This window comes from Pristiophorus japonicus, chromosome 12, assembly GCF_044704955.1.
Source record: "Pristiophorus japonicus isolate sPriJap1 chromosome 12, sPriJap1.hap1, whole genome shotgun sequence".
In the NCBI taxonomy this organism is placed as follows: domain Eukaryota; kingdom Metazoa; phylum Chordata; class Chondrichthyes; family Pristiophoridae; genus Pristiophorus; species Pristiophorus japonicus.
Window position 1 is genome coordinate 184,168,464 of NC_091988.1, and position 22,846 is coordinate 184,191,309.

Genomic DNA, 22,846 nt, shown 5'->3' on the forward strand with positions numbered 1-22,846 from the left:
ACAGTTTCCTTAAACTGCAGTGGTCAACAAGAAACACTGGACATTCAACTCTGCTTTATGGTTGATCCAATGTTGAATTCAATGGCTTCCTGCATACCCCAAGAACATTAGCTGCACAACCCATGAACAGGGCTGACAACTCTCCCTGATTGAAAGAGAAGAATAAAGTTATACTTGTATCGCACCTTTCATATCAGGATGTCCCAAAGTGCCTTTATGGTCAATGAAGTACTTTTGAAGTGTAGCCATTGCTGTAATATAGGAAATGTGGCACCCAATTGGCTATACATCACATGAAGCTAGAGTGTGAACACTGGCAAGCTAGTCAGTCATGTAAGACATCACAAAAACATCTCCTACCTTCATCTACACTGACATCTTTCGAGCAAGGTGCATTGAACTTTAAAAAAAAAATAAGAATTATAGTACAGAGCATTAACTAGCTTGCAAAGAGTGAAAGACATGGCAAACCAGGAAGTATTGAATGGGTGATAAAACTTGAAAGTGGTGTCAAGTTCCACAAACAGCAATTAAATAAATCAGATCATCTGTTTCAGGGATGTTGGTTGAGGGATATATATTGGCCAAGACACCAGAGAGAATTCCCCTGCTCTTTCAAAATAGTGCCATGAGGTCTTTTACGTCCACCTGAGGGGGCTGTCTAGGCCTTAGTTTAACATCTCATCCAAGAAACGTCACTTCCAATAGTGCAGCGCTCCCTCAGTACTTAATGAAATGTCAGCCTAAATCATGTGCTAAAGTTTCTGGAGTGGGACTCGAACCCACAACCTTCTGACCCAGTTGGGTCATACCACTGAGCCAAGACTGACACCCCAAATGGTTGAGCAAAGGGAGTGGGTGATACACAAGAGGCCAGAATTACAAGAATGTAGAGTTCTTGGAGAGTTGTAGGGCTGGAGAAGTGAACAGATAAGGAGGGGGCAAGGCAGAGAAGAGATTTGAGCTCAAGGATGAGAATTTTTATATTTGTGACATTGGTTGACCAGAAGTCACTGCAGATCAGCAAGCACAGATAATGGGTGAGAATACAGGCAGCAGCATTTGGGATGAGTTGAAATTTATGGAAAGTGGAAGATGGGAGGCTGGCAATGAAAGCATTGGAATAATCTGATTTGGATGAGACAGGCAATGTTAGAGGTGTATGTCGGCACTTTTTTTTTAATGATGAGAGGATATGAGGCTGGTAGCACGTCTTGTCACTAAAGAAAAACTGACTGCTCTAGTGACAACTGTTAATGTATTTTTATGTCACTTTATCCCCTTCACTATCTGAAGGCATCACTTTCAGAACACCAGGCATTCTGCAGTATCTCACCCAAGTGGCTATACATCACATGAAGCTAGACAGTGAACACTGGCAAGCTAGTCAGTCATGTAAGACATCACAAAAACATCTCCTACCTTCATCTACACTGAAGGTGCATTGAACTTTTAAAAAAATTATAAGAATTATAGTACAGAGCATTAACTAACTTGCGAAGATTGAAAGACATGACAAATCAGGAAGTATTGAATGAGTGATAAAGCGTGAAAGTGGTGTCAGGAAATGGAGCGGAGGAACTGATTTTTCCATCCATGACTCAGCACCTTTACTACCACTTCTGGTGAGATCAGCTAACTGAACATGGCCACAGAATCAAAGCTGGAATGTCCTGATCGATATGGTTCAGCTGACAACTTAATCATTGCAAAGCTCAAGACTTCATTTCAGGCACTGGCCAAGTTACATCCAAAGCCTCAATTCCATCATCAGCCATCGGTGCCCTGCACCAATTCAAATCATCTCCACAAGATGCATCGGCGTGCCAAAGGACAGCTGGGCTTCAAGGCTGTGGTGTTATGGACACCAGCAACATAAAGGCTAAATATATTTGGATTTGTTCCAGGCCTGCTTTGAACCCTCTTGACAGAGTGTACAAAGTAACCAAAATATCTCCACACATCTGTATTTGTATTTGCAATACTATCTTCCTTTCCGTGCAATCCACGTCACACGGAAAAGATCAAGGTGCACAGCAAGCAGATGCAGAGTTCAATTACACCAAAGAAAAACCTAGGCTTCAGATAAGAAAGGTCACAGCAGTTAAAGCTTAATAGCAGTCATAAAAAAATAATTTTATTCTGAAAAAGTAGATTAAAAGATACTAGCGGTAAGTCGATAAGCCATCAGTAATCACAAATCTGGTATCCAATAAAAAAAACGATGTCCTCCCTACATTATCCAAAGTAGATGCTTCATCCCTTGGAGTAGAAAGTGCATAAATGAGTCCAGACAACACCCATTCCGGCACTTGTAGGCTACACTGTACCCTCGGATACTGTATCAAGATTCAGCTATCGCCGAGAGAACAAAATGGAAGGAAACGTCAAGTAACAGCAAATTAATTCCTGTGGGGGAAAAAAAATCCTTTCTCTTTGCCAAAACATAGCACGTTACAATTTATGACCTGTGGATGATTAATGATAAAAACATACCAACATTCTTTGTACTAGCCAACTACCTTCTTCTTTTGTATGGGCAAACTTTTATCTCATTAAGCAGCAAAATGCTCCGACAGGATGCGCTGTGGAGAACTACAATTTTTTTTCCATACGGTTATTTTCCAAAGTGTGGTCAGACTGAAGCAGGTACGGCAATTCCTTGCAGGAGGTGAAATGCTGGCAGCAGGTAATCTCCGCTCGTCATTTGAACAGATACAAGCAACGAGTATACATTAGAATTCTTACCATATATAAAACTTGGCTGCATGTGCTAGCAGCTTTTCTTTTAAAACTTACCATTTTAGAAATGGAACAGCAAGATCATACACTGCCGGGGCCAACAGTCACAGGATCTTGGTAACTCTATACTACCATAAATATATCAAGTTATTAAAACTGAAACATGAGAAGTCTGCTTGACTACACAATTTTGCTTGGAGATGTCTACACAACAATGAGAACTGGCCAAATACTACAGCCATAAAATTATGTTGCGTGTAGATCAACATATCGTTAACTTGTATCTCAATTTGTAATTTTAAATAGAGGCATTTATTTTAAACTGGTTAATAATCTTAAAAAGGAAACCAAAAAAGGTCATATAAACACGTTTTCTGCACTCCTCTTCAAACAGTATCATTTCAGGGCCTATGTATTTTCCTCCCTGCATATTCTGTATTTTAATCATTTCCAGGAGGCAACCGTACAGAGTATTTTTCCATTACCTTTATTACCACAGAGCCTTAAATGTCCATCATATTCAGAATGATTACTGACCATGACTGTACTATTAGATGTAATTACCTCAGTCCTGTAATATAATGTGCAAGAGATGTGTGGTCCAATTATCGGTAAAAGCAACTATCACTAGATTTGTCTCACTAAAGCCGACAACTGCAGCCGGGTGCTTTAATGGGTCTTAACTGCTGGGAAATTCAACTTGCATCTAAACGGCCGTAAATATTAGGGGAACGATGGCACCTCGTGCCAAATTCGGGTTTGTGCCTCATTTAGATGCTTCCGACAAGCTGCAGGTACCACTGCAGCTCACTGGCCGGTGAGGGTAGTTCCTACAGTAAGCTGGTTGGCAAGTTGGATCTGAAGGGACGAGGGTGTGGAATCGATTCCGGGAAGACCCCAAATCCACTAGCAGCGGGCCGCAATTGTTGTTAATGGGCTCAAGAAAAGAAAGAAAAAGACTTGCATTTATCTAGCTCCAGGCCAACCCAAAGCCCTTATCAACCAAATAAGTGTAGTCACTATTGTAGAGAAACGCAGCAGCCAATTTGCACACAGCAAGATCCCACAAACTTCAATGTGATAATGACCAGATAATCTGTTCTGATGATATTGCTTGAGATATAAATATTGGACACTAGGCAGAATTCCACTGCTCCTCTTCAAATAATGCCATGGGATCTTTGACATCCACCTGAAGAGGGCAGGCATTCCATCTGAAAGACAGCACCTCTAGCAGTGCCGCAATCTCTACACTACTGCATTGGCGTGTCAGCCTAGATTACGTGCTCAAGTCTCTGGAGTGGAACTTAAACCCTCAACCTTTAGACTCAGGAGAGATTGCTAAATCTAAACCACTGAGCCATGGCCAACAGGAGGTGCACAGCTGCTTCTCCTGGGACCACAAATAAAAATTAAAAATTTGTGCGGCCTTCAGCAGTCCCTTTAAGGACTGCTAGCTAAGCTGCTCAATCAGGTACAACGAGGCAGAGCATACAGACCGCAAGCTCAGTCCATTTGTAATCAATTGCTGCATTTGGGACATAGGACCCCGGATTTGCATTTTTAAGGAGCCCACTGCCTATTTCTGGCGAGCATCCTGGACAACCAAAAGTCACCGTATATGGTGGCCGTTGCATTTCTGGCATGATTCAGAGGCTTTTCACTGGGAAAAAAAACAGGTGGCTGTGATTTGAATTTCTCCCAATGCAAAATATATATAATTTTTTTTCAATCACAGCAGCCATTGCTTTGTGTAACTTAGAAAGTGTCAATCATTCCTCCTCTAATCAGACATTTGGAATAATGGAAATTCATAATTGAATTTCTAGTGGTTGTGATTAGCATCAGGATTAAGCTTGCTCTGATGTTTTTCATGGTATGGGATTGGTAAACTGGGCTGAACAGGAACATTTAGGCATGTATATATTGTGAAGATATGCTATCCTAGCTGTTCCCCTTGAAGGACTAGCCATTTTCAAGTTACTGATTGAAATGTGAAAAAGTTCTCTTGATCAAGGTTTGCTAAATTTAAACACATACCCCAATTATTAAAAAAAAGATACAACTGAGTTCAGCCATGTTGCAAATCTGGAAAAAAATTCTACATAAAAAAAAAGAGATTTCAAACAGAACCTTTGATTTAATCTAGAAGTCCAGCATTTCTAATTCAAGGCATTAAAACAAAAACTAGCCTTGGCGTGTCAAAAAAATCCAAAAACCACAAACACAATTGTTAAACATGTGATCCAGAAGTATCTAGTTCATTTGCTGAGTTGCAAGACTTCAGATGGAGAAATTATGGGTGCTACTCTGCTTCATTTTCCCTCTAATCCAAATCATACTGCTCGAGCGATCATTGCCAGCATGCCCAGTGGGAAAGTACATGTACATGAATATTGCACCAGGACAAGCTTGGTTTTGATGGCTCTCCAGTGCAGGATTAGACTGCCAACTTTCATTGTCTAAGTTCACAGAAAGAATGGTGACTTTGGAACAAAGGTGGTTGGGGGTTGGGGGGATGAAATTGGAAAAAAGCAACCCACTAAATCTCATATCAAACAGATTTCAGCTCAAATCAGAAACTATGCAACCTAATTTAGAAACTCAGATCATCATTTAATAGACAGTCCCATCAGAGGAATAAAAAAAAATGGTTGCACAAAATGGGTCACTTTCTAACCACAGGGTACATGGTTACTAGGTTTAATAATTAGTCAGCTGAATTTCCCAAAAACCATACCGTTGAAGGATATAGTCTAACCTAAATAAAATTGAAGGCAGTACATACTATATATCGATCATTACTTTCAAATTACTCATAAATCAGAAAAGAAACCATTCAAATAATGCTGTAAACCCGTTTTATTTTCTGAAGCTCACTTTAAAAACATTTGGTGCTATAGACTGCATCATGCAACACGCTTGCACATCACAGACGCAAATGGAAGTGCACTAGTGGGTTCAAACATGATCAACAAAGAGTGAAGTGGATATATCACAACTGAACAGATCTTTTATCCTGTAGTTTGTTTTGATCTATAACCATGAAAGAGAAAACAATTAACAAGTAAAGGGCTTTGTGCTGGCACAAAGAGATCAACTAAAGGTCTAATACCTGTATTGCCAACAGTATTTGTATTATCTGATCAATACTTAAGTCTTTTGTAAAATCTCAAACCCACTATGCAAAAATAAACTGGATATGTAAACTGTGAAACATTTGCATATTTAATCACAACCTACACTAAAATCCCTGCATTTTTAAACACAAAAGCGATACTATTTTAGCTAACAAAATTGTGCAAAAATAGCATCCTTCTCATAGAAAGACCAGGAAACAAATGAACACCAAAAAAAGTACATGGGTATGATGCCCTAAATTAACAACTAAACACTAAGACCTCCCATTGAATGAAGTCATACACATCATTAGCCATAAGATATTTTCTAAGTCATCCTTAAGAACTTGAGAAGACAGGTGATAAACAACAGGTCTCTTTTACAGAGGTTCATTATTTACGACTTAAAATTTCAAAACCGATAGCAAACGCTTCCACTATACAGGGGGCTGCAAGAAAAGGCCACTTCTTCTGAGGGCTTGGAAAGAGAGAGAGAGAGAGAGAGAGAGAACGAACACAAAAAGTGGAAATACTGAATTTAGTTCCTGGAATCATACGCAGCCGCAGGCTCTAAATATAAAAATCCATGCAACATTCTAGCTCCACAGCCGCACGGTTATCCTTTGCAATGGAAGTTGAATCCCCGCAGACGAAATCCCATGTCCACCAGCAGTTTGGCTGCAAGCTTGCAGGGAGGGGAAAGAAAAGGATCCTCTTCGAATTAGAAAAGAGTCAGAGAGAGCGGGAGATCGATCATCGCCGTCCACTTGACTGCAGCAATCGCCACTGGATGGAGGAAGAGACCAGGGAAGATGAAAATCGTTTTCTTTTAAAAAGGAGACACACCATGGCAGACGAGTTGACCCAAGATTGTCCGAATCCAACGCCGGGTGGGTTTGGGTTTGTGTGTGTGTCGGGGGTTATTAGGTGCCCACGATGCTGGGGTCGTGAGCCGAGGCGGGGAGCGGGGCGCCGCCGCAGTGGTAGAGGAAGCAGTTGCCCCAGCAGCTGTAGCAGATGAGAAAGAGGGCGGCCAGGAAGACCAGGGCGCAGATGGTGCAGGGCTTCCTCTCCAGCAGGAAGCTCAGTAGGTAGAAGCCCATGAACATGGAGTGGTTGAACCACAGGGCCGGGTTGAGCGGCTTGGGGATGAGCAGGACGGGCAGCAGCCACTGGAGACAGTACATGGCGGGTTGTGCCGGGGGCCGAGCCGGTCCCCCTCCTTCCCTCCCTCACACACACACACACACACAACACAGTCAGGAACAAAAATCACCCTCAGCTTCTTTCCTTTGTATCGCCCCTCACACGTAGCCCGCTGACAAGCCGCTGTTGTGATGGAGGCCTACGTGTTGCGCGAGCGCGGTGGAGCCCTCAGGCCGGCCTGTGCTGGGCACACGACAACTCCCCCCCCCTCCCCACGCTCTCCTCCCGAGCCCCGCCCCCGCCGCCTGCGCAGCCGCATTTATACCGCAGGACCCAGGCGGCCACACACATCTCCTGCTGCCCTGTCTCTCACACACACACACACACACACACACAAAGGGTATATTTACACACACGCAGCCGCCTCAAATTTTCTTTCGTTTTGGTTCTAATATTTTACAATTAAAAAAAAAATATATATATATATATATAAAATTGTGCTTCAAAAACCGACACGTCGACGGTTTTGGTTTTGATTCGGGCGGACGCTGGTGAGCTGCTGGGCAGAGGGGGAGGGGCCTCGCTGCTGGTCGCGGAGAGAGAGGGGGCGGGGGCGTAACCTGGGAAACGGTGGGGCTGCTGGGGGAGTGTAAAGGGGGGGGGGGCGGGGGCGAGTGGGGAGAGGACGTGTAATGGGATGGGAGGGGGAGTGTAGTGTAATGGGATGGGGAAAAGGGGAGTGTAATGGGATGGGGAAAAGGGGAGTGTAATGGGATGGGGAAAAGGGGAGTGTAATGGGATGGGGAAAAGGGGAGTGTAATGGGGTGGGATGGGGGAAAGAGGATTGTAATGGGGTTGGGACAGGGGAGGGGGAAGTGTAATGGGGTGGGATGGGGGAAAGAGGAGTGTAATGGGGTTGGGACAGGGGAGGGGGAAGTGTAATGGGGTTGGACTGGGGGTGCCATAGGTAACAGAGCCGGAGGTGGATGGGGAAAATTGAAGAGAGAAGTGCAGCCAGTGTCTATTAATCTTTCCCGAGTTTCCTCTCTCCTGGCTGGATCCAGTTTGCTCTGTGGTGCCTCGCACAAACAAGTCATCCTCGACTCCGAGGGACTGCCTAATTGAAGACCTCGCTCAAAATGCCCATTCATCACGTGTCAGCTTTGGCAGCTAATGTGTTGGTGTTGTTGTCAACCCTTCACCAGATTTCCTGAAGGGGTCATCATCATTTTGTATCTTCTCACTCTTCCCTTGGGGAACAGTATGAAGTAGTGGAAGAATTTGCAGGCTGATTAATAGTCTGACTGGCTACGTAAACACACCTTCCATCTTTATACCAACCTATTAGTTCTAGACGGCGGGAGGGTTTTATGGGCTCCCACAACGATTGGTGGTGGGGGAGAGCACCCGCACCCACACCCACACCCACTGGACGCAAGTATCCCACTGGATGTCAACCTAGAATTCAGAGCCAGTGCTCCAGTCTCCACTATAGCTAGAGTGGGGTTTGAACTCCACACTTTCTGACTCAGAAGCAGGGATGCTACCACCGAGCCAAAGGCTCGCTCCGGGGTCCCTGGATAGCCATCAGGAGGATGAACCCAACCCAATTTTCCTCTCTTTAATTTAACAGCAATTATAGCATCGCAATATGAAATAACTATCGGCAAAACAAACATAACTCAAATTACGATCTTACCCAAGTCAAATCACTTCATCATATTATAAATCTTGATCAAATCATGACCAAGTCTGCACTTCTCTACAGAGTAGAGACCCAGCTCAATCTCCCAATGCATCTAGATCTGCTTGTAGTTGAGCATCGCCAATAGTCTTGACTCTCGGCACATATCTTACTATCATCTGCAAACTTGCAGATCATTCCCTTAACACCACACCTAGATCATTAATGAAAATAGTAAATAGCAACCATCCTAACAGCAATCCCTGCGGATACCATCTCCAAGCAGATCCAAATCCATTAGCAACCACTTTCTGCCGACGGGCAATCAGCCAGTTCTCAACCCAGCACAATAGATTGCCATTAATACCCGAGGCTTCAATCTTGTAGAGAAGCCTCTTGTGTGGTACCTTATCAAAAGCTTTTTGAAAATATCGGCCAGGTTTTGGTAACCATTATCTTGGTGACTTCTTCCAAACAAAGCAATTAAATTAGAAAGACAAGATCTCCTCTTTCTGGAGCAATGTAGGGTGTCCCTGATACGTCCTTCTCTGTCAATTTGGTGTCAAATTTTGACTGATTATGCTTCTGTGAAGCGCCTTGGGATGTTTTTCTACATTAAAGGTGCTATATAAATGTAAGTTATTGTAAAATTGACTGATGATTGCAATAATATTTAGTATCACAAAGTAACAATTACAAATATTTGATTATGTTGGGAAAACTGCACATTTTAGTGGTTCCACATTATAATCAAAATAAATGTTTACAGATATTGTATGATAAAATTCCCAAGAAGAAATTGGTTTGATGCATCTGTGATGTAAGTGGGGCAGATTTGAGCATGCTGGAGCAAATTGCAGAACCACTTCAAATGCAATTGGTTCTGTAATGTAAATAGAATACAGGTATATACGTTTACATTGTTGCATTAAGGAGGATCAAATGCACAGACACTGGATAGGTGCTGGGCTATTGAAATGCAAATTGTCACTGCGATTTACCCTGCTGATGTTAAAAAAACTTGCCATTTCTGGTACAGAAAAAATTTATTAGCAGCAGACTGACTGGCTAAGGGCCTGCAGCTCTTCCAATAACAGTCACCCAATTTCAGCTCTGAAAAGGCTGTCTGGAAAATTTCTAAGAAGATTGACCACATAACAAAGGTCTGTTTTATAAAAATTAATTGTTATTCTGTGAAAATATTACCCGTTAAGATTACAAAGGTGTTCAAAATTATGAGGAGGGCTCGAGTGGAGCATAAACTCTGGCATGGACTGGGTGGGCCGAATGGCCTGTTTCTGTGCCGTATATCTTATATAATCCTATGTAATAAGATAAATCAGGAAAAATTCTATTATTTGGTCTGTGTAATTGAAGGATATCAATTTAAGATCGTTGCCCAAAGAAGTTAGGAGAATTTGTTGTCATGAAGAGCGTTGCCGGGACAGTGGTGGAATCCATAATAGCTTTCAAAAGTGGATCAATATTTGAAAAAAAAATGTTAAAGTGAGTGAGGAAAGTACGGGAAAATGTTACTAAGCTCTTTCAGAAAGTCTTTCAGGCATGTTTCCTTCTATGGTGTTAAAATTCTGTGATTCTAAGGAATTTACACGAATAGCACTTGTTCCTTGCTCAATTTTGGACTCAGTCCTCTATCGCAAAAATGTGATGGGTTCACTTGCATATTCTGGCATGGTGTGAGAAGTCTGGGTGAAAATGTTAAACCATGGGAGAACGAGGTGTTTGATACTGGGTACCTGTAGATTACAATTTGCAGCCTTGAGGCCTGAGTTATGCTGCCAGCTCCACTCACAGCTGATTAATTGTTAACACGTGGAGTGTATGGGCAGGGCAGTGTCGCATCTACAAGCATTAAAATTTAAAGTTCAAATGTTTTCCTGGGCCCGCCCAGTGGTTGGCTGGGGAACTAGTTAAACTCGGCCTTGCACTGAGATATAGTTACACAGCAACTAGCGTGAAGCCTCATGGCCAAGAGCCGGATTGCTCATGAAAAATGCATTTGAAACCACTTGGCATTGATGCAAAGGCAGTACCATAAGTAAATAAATCATGAAATTAAAGAATATGAGGCAGCAGCTGGTCCCAACTTGGAACATCTTCAGCAGGCTAATGGACCAGCCACTATCAGTAATCTGAATTAGTCCTGTGTCAACAGATAACCTAGTATCCAATTCAGAAGCATGACGACATGTAAACCTAAGCAAATGTTAAATGGTATCAGACCAGCGGTTACTGATAACTTGGTTCAGTTCACTCATGACAAAAAACCTCATAATTGTGCCTGAGATGCTTGTGAATAATGGTGACATACATCCACTAATATATTATTAAGACATAGCATTCTGGTTACATCATTATCTGGTCAAACCAGCATCCAGCAATTTGTCATTTACACCAACAGATTTGATAATACCTCAGTTACACCAAGTATCTGATTGTAAGGCTTGTTTCACTTAAGATTGTGAGTCCAGAAAATTGGATTTCCGTTGACTAGCCGAATCACACCAGCCCTGCAAAATCTTTCCATCGCTATATGTGTGTGTCCAATTTCAGCAATACCATTGGCCAACATAAATTTGGGACTTCTTACTCTTCTTTGTGCTGGCAATTGCTAATTTAAAGTCAAGCATGTGCCCCCTTTTTAAAGGGGCACAACCAATAAAGACTAACTTAAAAAAGTTTAAAGGAAACTTAACAAATTAATTTAAAATTCTATACCTTGTGACTTCTTAACTGTTCCTGATGCTTTTCAGCGTTAGTAATAACATGGCCAGTCTGCTTGTGTCATTTTCTGATAATCTAATTGGCCACTGGTAAGCACATGATTAAACTGATAGCTCCTTATTTGATTGCCGAGGCTCTGGATCAAAGGTGGATCAGGTGGGAGTTTCAGCTTCTTTAGAAGTGGTGGCTGGCTCCCTCCCAGGCGACACCAACACTGTGGGCTTTAGCTCCTTGGACAGTCCTGGATAAAGACACTGAACATAAGAAGTAGGAGTAGGCCATTCAGCCCCTTCCCCTTGAGCCTGCTCTGCCATTCAATAAGATCATGGCTAATTGACAACCTCAACTCCACTTTCCTGCACTAACCCCATATCCCTTGATTCTCCTAATATCCAAAAATCTATCACTCTCTGTCTTGAATATACTCAATGACTGAGCCTCCACAGCCCTCTGGGGTAGAGAATTCCAAAGATTCACCACCCTTTGAAGAAATTTCTCCTCATCTCAGTCCTAAATGGCTGAACCCTTATTCTGAGACTGTGACCCTTGGTTCTAGATTCCCCAGCCAGAGAAAACATCCTCCCTATATCTACTCTGTCAAGCCCTGTAAGAATTTTGTATGAACTCAACCTGTACTGCTGCTGCTATGCTACCCAAGCACAGACCTAGCCTCTGTTGCATGATCTGTGCATGCGAACCTCTATTCTACTATCTGGCCACTGTCTGCTCAATTACCAGGCAGTGATACCGCTTGGCTATAGGCCTATGTAACACATTTCAGGCCTAATTTAGATATTCTCTCGGGTTCAGGGCACTGGCCACTTCCATAAGTGGGCTCTGCATCTGTCACATTTGGGAGGTCACCCACATTACCCGATCTATAATTATATGACAACATAAGCCAGAGGTGTAACAGGACCCGTTTGTGATCTGAACTGGATATCGTGCCTTTTGCATGTGTGCTTCTCCATTTATGTGGTAGGCGGACTGATAACATTTTAGTGAGCCAAGGACAGATATAAATGAGCTACTTTATTTTGCAGACAATAAGTCAACATACCAAGTAACAGTTATAGTCAAATCTCTCTTCATTTCACTTCAAACCCTCCTCATGAATGAAAAAAAAAACGTTCCACCATATTGTGGGTCGATTAATACTTGCTTTTGGCCAGTCTATCAGTGAAATAAATCAAGGCGTACATGGGTTAATTTGACACTGGTCTTACAATAAACTTTATAGTTTTACTCTCAACTACTGACATTTTCTCCTGTGTTCACAAGAAGTGATAAGCTTATAAGCTACTGACATAGAAAGCTATTGCCTTGACTTCAGTTTAAAAAAAAAATGACAAACTACGGGCCAACCCATATCTGGTCATCCAGTCACCCCCTCACCATCCCCCCCGTCCTGTGGTTACAATTAAAAATGTACCACTTAAAAGTCACAGTCAAGTTCTGCTCCCTGGGCAGCGTTCTTTTGCAGAACTGCACAATCGACGATGATGTCACCGGATAGCAGGGCCAAACTCCGCCTTTGGCAAACTCTGAGCAGAGACTCTGACAGAAACGTGGGGTTAGTCTGCCAACAAAACTTCTGTACAAGGCTGTTCTCGCCATACTACAATATGGGTTGGAATCATGCATCTGCTGCTGCCGTCTCGTCAAGAAATGTGTCCATTCCCCTTTGCCCTCTCTGTGACTTATCGCTGGCATCAACTGGCCGGCGCCGAACACTGATGTCCTCTAGCGCTGCAATATAATTAGAATCGAGGCCACAATCAAAAAGATCGTGTTGCCCTGACCTGCACACATCGTTCACAACTATTTTAAGTAAAACTATAAATCAAGTGTTTCCTTTAAAAGGGGGCACTAGAACTGACAAATTCACAAATTAAACTTTGGACATTAAACCAATCAAATTAAAATTTGGTTGCCGGGGGTGATGATGCACTCCAGTCCCTCCGGCGTCCACTTCTCGCGGAAGGCTGCGAGCGTACTGGTGGATACCGCGTGATGCATTGTTCACATGACTGATTGTAGAATTCCCAAAGCCATTTTCTACAGCCAGCTGTAGTCTGGATATAGTAACACAGGTGGGCAGATTAAACGCTATCAAGGTACTTTAAAGGCCACTTTAAAATCTTGAATAATGAACCTCGACACTTGGGAAGGCACAGCCACTGACTGACCATGGTGTCACGACTGCCATGTCAGTTTGAATGAATTTGAGGCTGTGAGATAAAAGAAAAAAGAAAGACTTGCATTTAGAAAGCGCCTTTCACAATCTCAGGTCGTCCCAAAGTGCTTTCCAGCCAATTAAGTACTTTAGAAGTCTAGTCACTGTTGTAATGAGATCTGGTGGCCAAGCGCTTAGCATGCAAGGCAACTCATCTATCCGCTTCATCTGGGTCCCAATTCGATATATATTACTGTGTATGCACATCCATGATTGGGGTCTTCACCCATCAGTGCAGCACATCCCCTCAGTTTCTGTCTGGGGCGAAGGCCCAGAAATTCTATTCGGCTGGGAAACGGCCAGTGCCACCGTGGGCCGAGATTAATGACCACCCACAAAAAGAGTGTAGGTACTTTGGTGCTGCCTGCTGATTTAAATGAGCGCAAAACCTACCGTTTAACATGCTGTTTCGGGCAGTAGTCTCAGCAGGAGGTCCAATGTAGCGTGGCTGTAGCATCCTTGGAGCAAGGCAGCTTTTTCTGAAAGCTAGCCTGTCATTTTTGAAAGCAGTGTCCAGCCCTTAAAGGAGAACTGCCTTCTAAAATGGGAGGGGGAGGGCAGGGGAGTGGGACTAGCTGAGACTCGGCATGGGCTTGATGGGCTGAATGGCCGCCTTCTGTGCTGTAACAATTCTATGAGAAAGGAGTTGTCTGAGTTGCATCCTTCCTTCTCTTCTGCATCTTCCTCTTCTTCTTCCTCTTTCCTTTGTGAACGGTTTGACCCCTTTGCTGCCACTGCTCCATCTCCCTGTGCCCCCAGTACTGTTTGCAAGTGGTCTACTCAGAGGCCAAATACTGCAGATGCTTGAAATCTGAAATAAAAGCCAAAAATGCTGAAAATACGCAGCAGGTCAGAGGCCATCCTTTACCATCCAAAGCCTTGCAAGCGTCCAGCAGCACTCCCTGCAAACATTAGCAATTTTTTTAACAACAACAACAACTTGTATTTATATAGTGCCTTTAATGTAGTAATACATCCCAAGGCGCTTCACAATAGTATTATGAGATAAAGAATTTGACACCAAGCCGCACAAGTAGAAATGAGCACAGTTGACCAAAAGCTTGGTCAAAGAGGTATGTTTTATGGAGCGTCTTGAAGGAGGAAAGAGGTAGAGAGGCAGAGAGGTTTAGGGATGGAGTTCCAGAGCTTGGGGCCTAGGCAACAGAAGACACGGCCAACAAAGGTTGAACGATTATAATCAGGGATGCTCAAGAGGGCAGAATTAAAGGAGAGCAGACATCTCGAGAGGGGGGGGGGGGGGGCGTTGTGGGGCTGGTGGAGATTACAGAGATGGAGGGATTTGAAAACAAGGATGAGAATTTTGAAATTAAGGTGTTGCTTAACCGGAGGCCAATGTAAGTCAGCGAGCACAGGGATGATGCGTGTGCAGGACTTAGTGCAAGTTAGGACACGGGCAGCCGAGTTTTGGATAACCTCTAGTTTACATAGGGTAGAATGTGGGAGGCCAGCCAGGAGTGCATTGGAATAGTCAAGTCTAGAGGTTTCAAAGGCATGAATGAGGGCTGCAGCAGCGGATGAGCTGAGGCAATATTTTGCTTTGTTAAGGACCTTTTTTGGCCTGTTTCAGAATCAATGTGCTTTCCAAAATGTTGGTATACAAATCCACATATTGCGCATAGAAATGCAATGACATGTGAATCATTCTAAATCTTAACGGCAGCCTTTTAAATTTACTTTATTTTGCATCTACAGTAATTGTAACATCCTTGTCATAAAATGCAGCGTTAAATATATTGCACCAAGCCACTACCTACATAAAATATTTTTAAAAGTGTAAAATCTGACATCTAAACTTACCTGAAAGATGTGTGAGTCCCTTTAAGAAGCGCTGAAAGTATCTCTGCAGGGCTGCTTCACGCACGCTTTTCTGTGCGTCGTTATGACACAGCCTAATGGAGAGTGAGAACGTCCAATTTAGCAGTCGCGGTGTATAATCAGGAGTTGCATGCCGATTGACATCACAATCTTATCAAATTTTAGAGGCCAGCACTGTCAATGGCTGCACTATGGCCCATACCAAAATGGCGGCCGTGCTGGAAGCACAGGGAAGTGAGGCAGCCACCATTTCTTCTACGAAACCTGCCTTAACGGCAGGCATTGCAGCATCGAATCTCTAGGCGCTTGAGTTGGAAATGTTACCAGGGCCTCGGGTCCTGAGGATTTCTGGACGCTGGAGATTTCCACCTGCTGCGGACAAATGCTGTGCGTGCGTGCTGAAGAAAGAGACAGAAAAAGAAAGTATTCATTAAATCCAAAGCTGTGGGATTCAGGGTAAATCTTGGGTCTGGATGCAAAATTGGCTGATGTGTAGAAAACAACGGGTGTTGAGGAGGTACATTTAGCTGGAAGTTGGGGTGATGCAGAATGTCAGAACCAAACCAGGTTGCGATCATATTTGTTCATTCATTTCCTTGATGGTCGGATTGGAATGAAATCTTGGTGATTATATTGCTGTATTAAGGACCTTTTTTGGTTTGTTTCAGAATCAATGTGCTTTCCAAAATGTTAGTATCCAAATCTACATGTTTGTATTAAATTGCGCATGGAAATGCAAGGACATGTGAATCATTCTAAATCTTAATGGCAGCCTTTTAAATTTACTTTATTTTGCATCCATTTTTGCATCTACAGTAATTGTAACATCCTTGTCATAAAATGCAGCCGTGACATTCTGTGTTTGTTGACAATATTTCTCAAAATTAAAATGTGACAGTTTAGCTTGCTCCAACAAGCTCTATAATGATGGACAATTCATGCGTAAAGACAGCAGGGTATCAAATTGACACGTTTAGCCCAGCGCACAAACGAACAGAACTGCCAGATGGAACAATTTTTTCCCCCTGTAATGGTGGCACATTACTGAAATTACGAGATGTCTCACTCTGTTTATTTTTGCCTGTAGGTTAGGTCTTGCTAGGGACCAGCCATAATTTCCCTCGTTTTATCATGATGGTAAAGTGAGCTATTTTATTGGCCCCATCACTTCCAAAAGATGGACTGTAAAAATTCAAAAAGGTAGCTTTATGTAGATTGAAACAATCATTTTGAATACATTTTTGGTGTATGGATTTTCCATGTTTTTTGAAAAAGAGACAGAGGCTATTGCCTAAATAAGGGATTGGGTCGCAATAGTGAACTGAAAAGCATCCTTTAAAGCAAACGTGTACAAAGAGAAGTCACTCTTTGGGCTCAATTTTGCCCAAAGCCGTTTTTTGGCATATTGCCAGAGTTACGCCCGTTTTTCTAGGCCACAGCTGCTCCAAAAATAAATGTTCCAAGTTTCCCCGCTCTATTTTTCAAAATTGGTGCTGCGCAGCCTGTCCTGTAGCCTCAGGGATGGTGGGGGGCGGGGTGGAGCCAAATGTCTGCACCAAAAAAACGATGCCACCCCTTCTGCGCATACGCAAAAAAAAGGACTTTTTTTTGACGTGATTGCTATGGGCGCGCATGTGCAGTACAGCTCCCGGTCTGCAATCGGCCATTTTTAAAGAGCCAGTTGTGTGTGTGAGAACTTTGAGTGCTGTGAGAACTTTGATTATCATTGGAAAAATCGGAGCTGCAATACAAGATACAACATGGCGCAAGGACCAAGAATTTCTTACAGGATGAAGTGGAGGCACTAGTTACTGTGATTGAGGGCAGATGGCAGGAGCTGGACACCAGCAGAGGTCACATCCAAAGAAATGAAGAAACGCTGGAACCAAGATTACTGTGCAATGGTGACCACCCCGAGGTCTGGAGGCCAGTGCAAAAAGAAGTGGCAGGACCTTGGTCAAGTAGTTAGTGTAAATAATATTTTAATTTTTCAATGGAATTGCAATTGTAAATGTGACCAGCTGTATATGTCCCACCCAGCAGAAAGACACCCTCTCTAAAAAGTTATATTTTCATCTTTGCAGAGGAAAGTGGCACACAACAAATGAGAAAGAATTCGAACAGGAGGAGGCCTGGCAAATCTGCACCCACTTGGAAGAGAGGGTCGCTGCTTTGATGGGTCCTGCCTGGAGAAAAGCAACCACCACTGCACAAGCTGGGCCCACACTCGAGGGAGAGAGTAAATCCTGCAAATTCCACAGTCTGGCTTTCCTAAATGTTAACTACTGCGTGGGCTAGCCATGCTTTGGTTCATGGGAATGTCTCCGTCAGCTACACTTTGGTTGATGCAATGTGCTATCATTCATCGTGGCCCTTCAAATCAGCCTGCTGCCTGCGCTGTGTGAGCCTGCTCATGCCACCCACCCTGCCCCCTCCTCTGCTGCTAACCATTTGTCTGTTCTGTTATATTTTGCAGAACTTGAGGCCAACCTTGATGATGCAGAAGAAGATTCAGATGAGGACGAGCCGGAAGAGGAGAACATCTTCCAATCCCACCTTCCAGACAAAGAGCATGGTGGGGGTGAGGGGATGGATGAAGTTCCCATCTCTTGTACTCACTTTGGTGGAGGTGCAGGTGCTGCCCATTGAGGTGCTAGCCTCTTTCCTGATCAGTGGTTTGAGTTGGTGGGACATTCCATGGTTTCCCACCGTCCAAGGCTGGGGATTCCAGTGGGATGCTGTGAGCCACACCCAGGGCCCCACCGTCCGAGGCTGCGGATCCCAGTGGGATGCTGTGAGCCACACCCAGGGTGAGGAGGGGAAGGAGAGCTCGACTGCGCTCTCCTGAGGTGCAGGATCTAACAGATGTGGTTCACATGATGGCAATGAGTGTGGAGAGCATTGACCTTACCCGATCACTCCTGGACACCATCAATGGGTTGGGTGATGAGGTATCGGGACTGTTGGGAGAATTAACAACACTCTCACGAGAAATGGGAACGTTGTCAGGGAACACGAGGGAGGGAATATCTCAGTCAGCAGAAACAATGTCAGTGCACATGAGCGAGGGAATGTCGCAGGTAGCTGATGCGCTGTCAGTGAACATGAGGGAGGGAATGTTGCAGGTAGTTGACATACTTCTGCTCAACATGAGGGAAGGCATTTCACAGGTAGGTGAGACACTGTCAGTGAACATGAGGGAGGGAATGTTGGAGGTAGTTGAGACACTGTCAGGGCACATGACGGAGGGAATGTTGGAGTTAGCTGCTGCAATAAGGGAACACGCCCAGACCCCTATTGACTGAATCAACTGCCACTTCCACTCCAAGCCCCAGACCAGCCTCTGAAGAGGCCCAAGCCAGGTCTTCCACATAACCGGCTGCCCTCCACCCCCTTCCCCCACTATCAAGAAGTGCGCATTACCGGAGATATTCACAAGAATAAGCTTGGTACCTGAAGTGGGGCAATAGTCAGACATGGATAAAGGTTTAAATGTCAACGTGCAAAGGACCGGGAAACAACAGCTTCTACACAGCTGAAGCAGCAGGACAGCTGTGCGTTATCTCCGGGTTGCAGTGACAAAATAGGCACCATTCACCTACAATAACAGGATGGGTGAGGGACCTGGTCTTAGAAAAGCAAAGGTCACATCTGGTATAACTCATAGCAAGGTGCAAGAGAGATAAGATAACATTCCAAAGTGTTTTATCACTCACAGAGAACACAGTGAGGGCTGTGGGAAAGTACTGAGGACAAGCGTGGGCAGTATCGTACCTTTGCTTTGAGTGACACGGGTTTTGACCATTCAAATCAATGTATGTCTCATGTAATGAACGTCCGGCCATTACAGGCCTAGTAACTGTATTAAAAACCCCATGTGTTCTTTGTTCGTAGAGAAACGGGCACGGAGAATTCAGTCGGAACTGGCTTGCGGTCTGTTTTCTCCCTTGCAAGTAAAATAAACTTACGTGTGTTTGATTCCTAACAGACTGTGTCGAGGTTAATTATTTAATCTCCACGTCAGTACCAACCTGAGAAACGCTGCACCACTGCCTGCGGGCAGGGGTGGAGTCACCAAGACCAAGCGCAGTGGGCGGTCTTGGAATAAGGTGGAGGAGAGATGGGTGCAGCCTTTCTTTGCTACTGCTGTTGTTGTTCTTACTGTTGTAACTGTTCTCAAATTAAAAGTTTTTTGTAAGTTATGTAAATTTACAAGTTATTAAAAGTTAGTAAGTGATCTCAGAGTTTATAAGTGATCTTAGAGTTTGTAAGTGATCTTACGTGAAAACTTTAAAGTTTGATACGATAATATGTTTATTAAAGTTAAGTTATATACAAACAAATGTTTGTTAAACTTTTGAATAAAATATATTTAAAATTATAACTGAGTCATTTGCATTATTTGTTCCATTATTAACACAACTTTTGGAACTTAAGAAGAATCATTTCCATCATTTGTTCCATTAACATAACACAACATTACGGAACAGGTCCAAACAGTAAACATGGTCCATGTGGAATAGTTGCCGCTGAGCCTTCAGGCAGCAAAGCGTTCATGGATGAGCTGCTGGCGCAAGGCTTGAGCAATCGTGAAAGGGCCCGCCCTCCTCTGCCGTCGTGCTCCGGGTTCAGGTAGTTGCATAGCTTCCTTGTCCTCGTCCTCCTCCTCCTCCTTGTCATCTGCATCTTCCTCATCATTATCATCAGCCACTCTCACCTCAGGTGGGTCTTCAACTATCAGCTGCTGCTGCCTCATGATGGCTAAGTTATACAGAAGCAGCACACAAAAGTGAACTGACTGACAATCTCAGGGGAGTATTGCAAGTAACCTCTGGAGTGGTCCAGGCATCGGAAATGCTGTTTCAAGATACCAATGGTCCTCTCTATTATGCTGCACTTCGCAATGAGCGACATGTAGTATTCCCGGTCAGCTTCACTCCGGGTTACGCGTAGGGGCATCATGAGCCAGGTGGCAAGGCCGTACCCTTTGTCTCCCAGTAGCCAGCTCTGCCCTTCGGGCTGCTGCTGAAACATGGCAGATATAGCGCTGTCGCATCAGATGAACGCATCATGGGTGCTCCCAGGGTATCTCGCATCAACTGACAGGATGCGATGCATGTTGTCACACACAAGTTGCACATTAATGGAGTAGAAGCCTTTTCTGTTCCTGTATATCTCGAAATCCTCCAAAGGTGCCCGCAAGGCGATGTAGGTACAATCAATGCAGCCCCCTACCTTTGGGAAGCCAGCAATCCTGGAAAAGCCCACAGCCCTGTCACACATTGTCTGGACGGTAATGGGGAACTTTATGTAATCATTCCTCCAGGCATATAGTGCAGCAGTCACCGGCCGAATGCAGACATGTGTTACATGTTGAGAAATGGCGCACACATCCCCAGTTGTGGCCTGGAATGATCCAGATGCATAGCATAAAAGTGCAGCTGTAACCTTCACTTCAACTGACAAAGCAGTCCTCCTGATGCTTCTAGGTTGCAGGTCTGCTTTTACTAACTCACAGATCTCAGTTACAAATTCTTTGTGGAAATGCAGCCTTCTGATACAGTCTGCATCACTCAGGTGCAGGTACAAACATCTGTCTCGATATACCCGACGTGGGTAAGGCCTCCTGCCCATCACCCTACGGGCTCTGAGGTACCTCGTGCGATGACGTCGAATCAATTGTCTCCCCTGCAGCACCATCATGCAAAAGGCTTGCATGAGGTATGGCATTGTCAGTATTGCCCCCATGCTTAAATTTTACCTTTGCAAGGAGCTCAAAATGGCAGGCAGGCAGGACAAGGTTGTTTGTTCTCTCTCCCCACAAGGTCTGTATGGACCACACCCAGGTCTGAGCAGACGCAGTGATCGGGACACACCCCCCCCCCCACCGGTCCCCCGCCCAACCCCACCGGCTACATTTGATGCATAGTGCATGCTTCTGGTGCCTTCTGTATGTCTTCCACAGCCCCCCACCCACCCGGGCTTGATTTGCAGCTGAGTCCCGAGCCCCTGTGCCTGTCGACGCTCCGACCCTCCAGCCCTGTTTGCAGACGTTCGGTAGTGGCGTGTCAGTTCAAAAAAAATTAAAATTTACAGAATTCCATCAAACTTCCATTTACTGTGATAGAAGGTAAAACATTTTAATCTGTATTATGCATATTTAAATGTTCTTGACTCCCTCCAAAACTGCGCTGAAAAACAATGGCGTCTTTCTGCACCGATTTTTCAATGCGCGTTGCTTTTTCTTAACTCAACAGGTTTGTCGGGAGTGGTCACATACGCCGGAGAAATTTTTGGGGGACAAACGTACATAATTGACAAAAACCGGTGCAGACATCAGGTTATGATGCAAAAAAAAACGAACCTAAAAAAATCGTAACTGAGTTACGCTGATGCACATTCCTTGGGGAAACTTAAATTTTTTAACTTACGCCCCAAAAAACGGCGCAAATCACTGGGGAAAATTGAAGTCTTTATGTTAATAGGAAATTCAGAACAGTAGAGATGGAGTATTACTGTGAAGCGCTCACCTCGACTGCCTTTCCCAACATATTTTCTAGTGTTTTCTTCGATATGTATTACATATTAGATATCTCTTCTTCTTAGTCAGTCCCCCGGAGTCGAGGATAACTTGCTTCCACACTAAAATGAGTTCTCAGGTGACTGATGAGACCAATGCGGGATCTACAGCCTCTGTCACAGGTGGGGCAGATGGTGGTTGGAGGGACAAGTGGGTGGGGTGCTTGATTTGTCCTGCGCTCCTTCCGTTGTTTGTACTTGGCTTCCGTGTGCTCCCGGCGAAGAGACTCGAAGTGTTCGGCGCCTTCTCTGATGCTCCTCCTCCACTTTGAGCGGACTTGGGCCAGGGATCCTCAAGAGTCGGTGGGGATGTTGCATTTTTTCAAGGAGGCTTTGAGGTCGTCTGATGCAGAGAGTGTTTGAAGACCAGGATCTCAAACCCGGCACCAAGCTCATGGTCTACAGAGCAGTAGTGATACCTACCCTCCTATATGCTTCAGAGGCGTGGACTCTGTACAGCAGGCACCTCAAAGCACTGGAGAAGTACCACCAACGCTGCCTCCACAAAATCCTGCAAATTCATTGGCAGGATAGGCGCACCAACATTCTCTCTCAGGCCAGCATCCCAGCGTGGAGGCATTGACCACGCTCGATCAGCTCTGAGGGACGGACCACATTGTCCGCATGCCCAATAATAGACTCCCAAAACAAGCACTCCACTCCGAGCTACTTCATGGCAGGCGCGTCCTAGGTGGGCAGAGAAACCGTTTCAAGGATATCCTCAAAGCCTCCTTGAAAAAAATGCAACATCCCCACTGA

At 44.3% G+C, this 22,846-nt stretch overlaps 1 protein-coding gene across 1 annotated transcript; it reads right to left on the reverse strand.

Annotated features, from left to right (window-relative positions):
• Positions 1 to 5,586: 5,586 nt before the first annotated feature.
• Positions 5,587 to 7,284, reverse strand: blcap (bladder cancer associated protein). Its single transcript, XM_070895091.1, has one exon. It carries the CDS (start codon positions 7,046 to 7,048, stop codon positions 6,785 to 6,787), a length of 264 nt encoding a protein of 87 aa, XP_070751192.1. The 5' UTR covers positions 7,049 to 7,284; the 3' UTR covers positions 5,587 to 6,784.
• Positions 7,285 to 22,846: the final 15,562 nt, after the last annotated feature.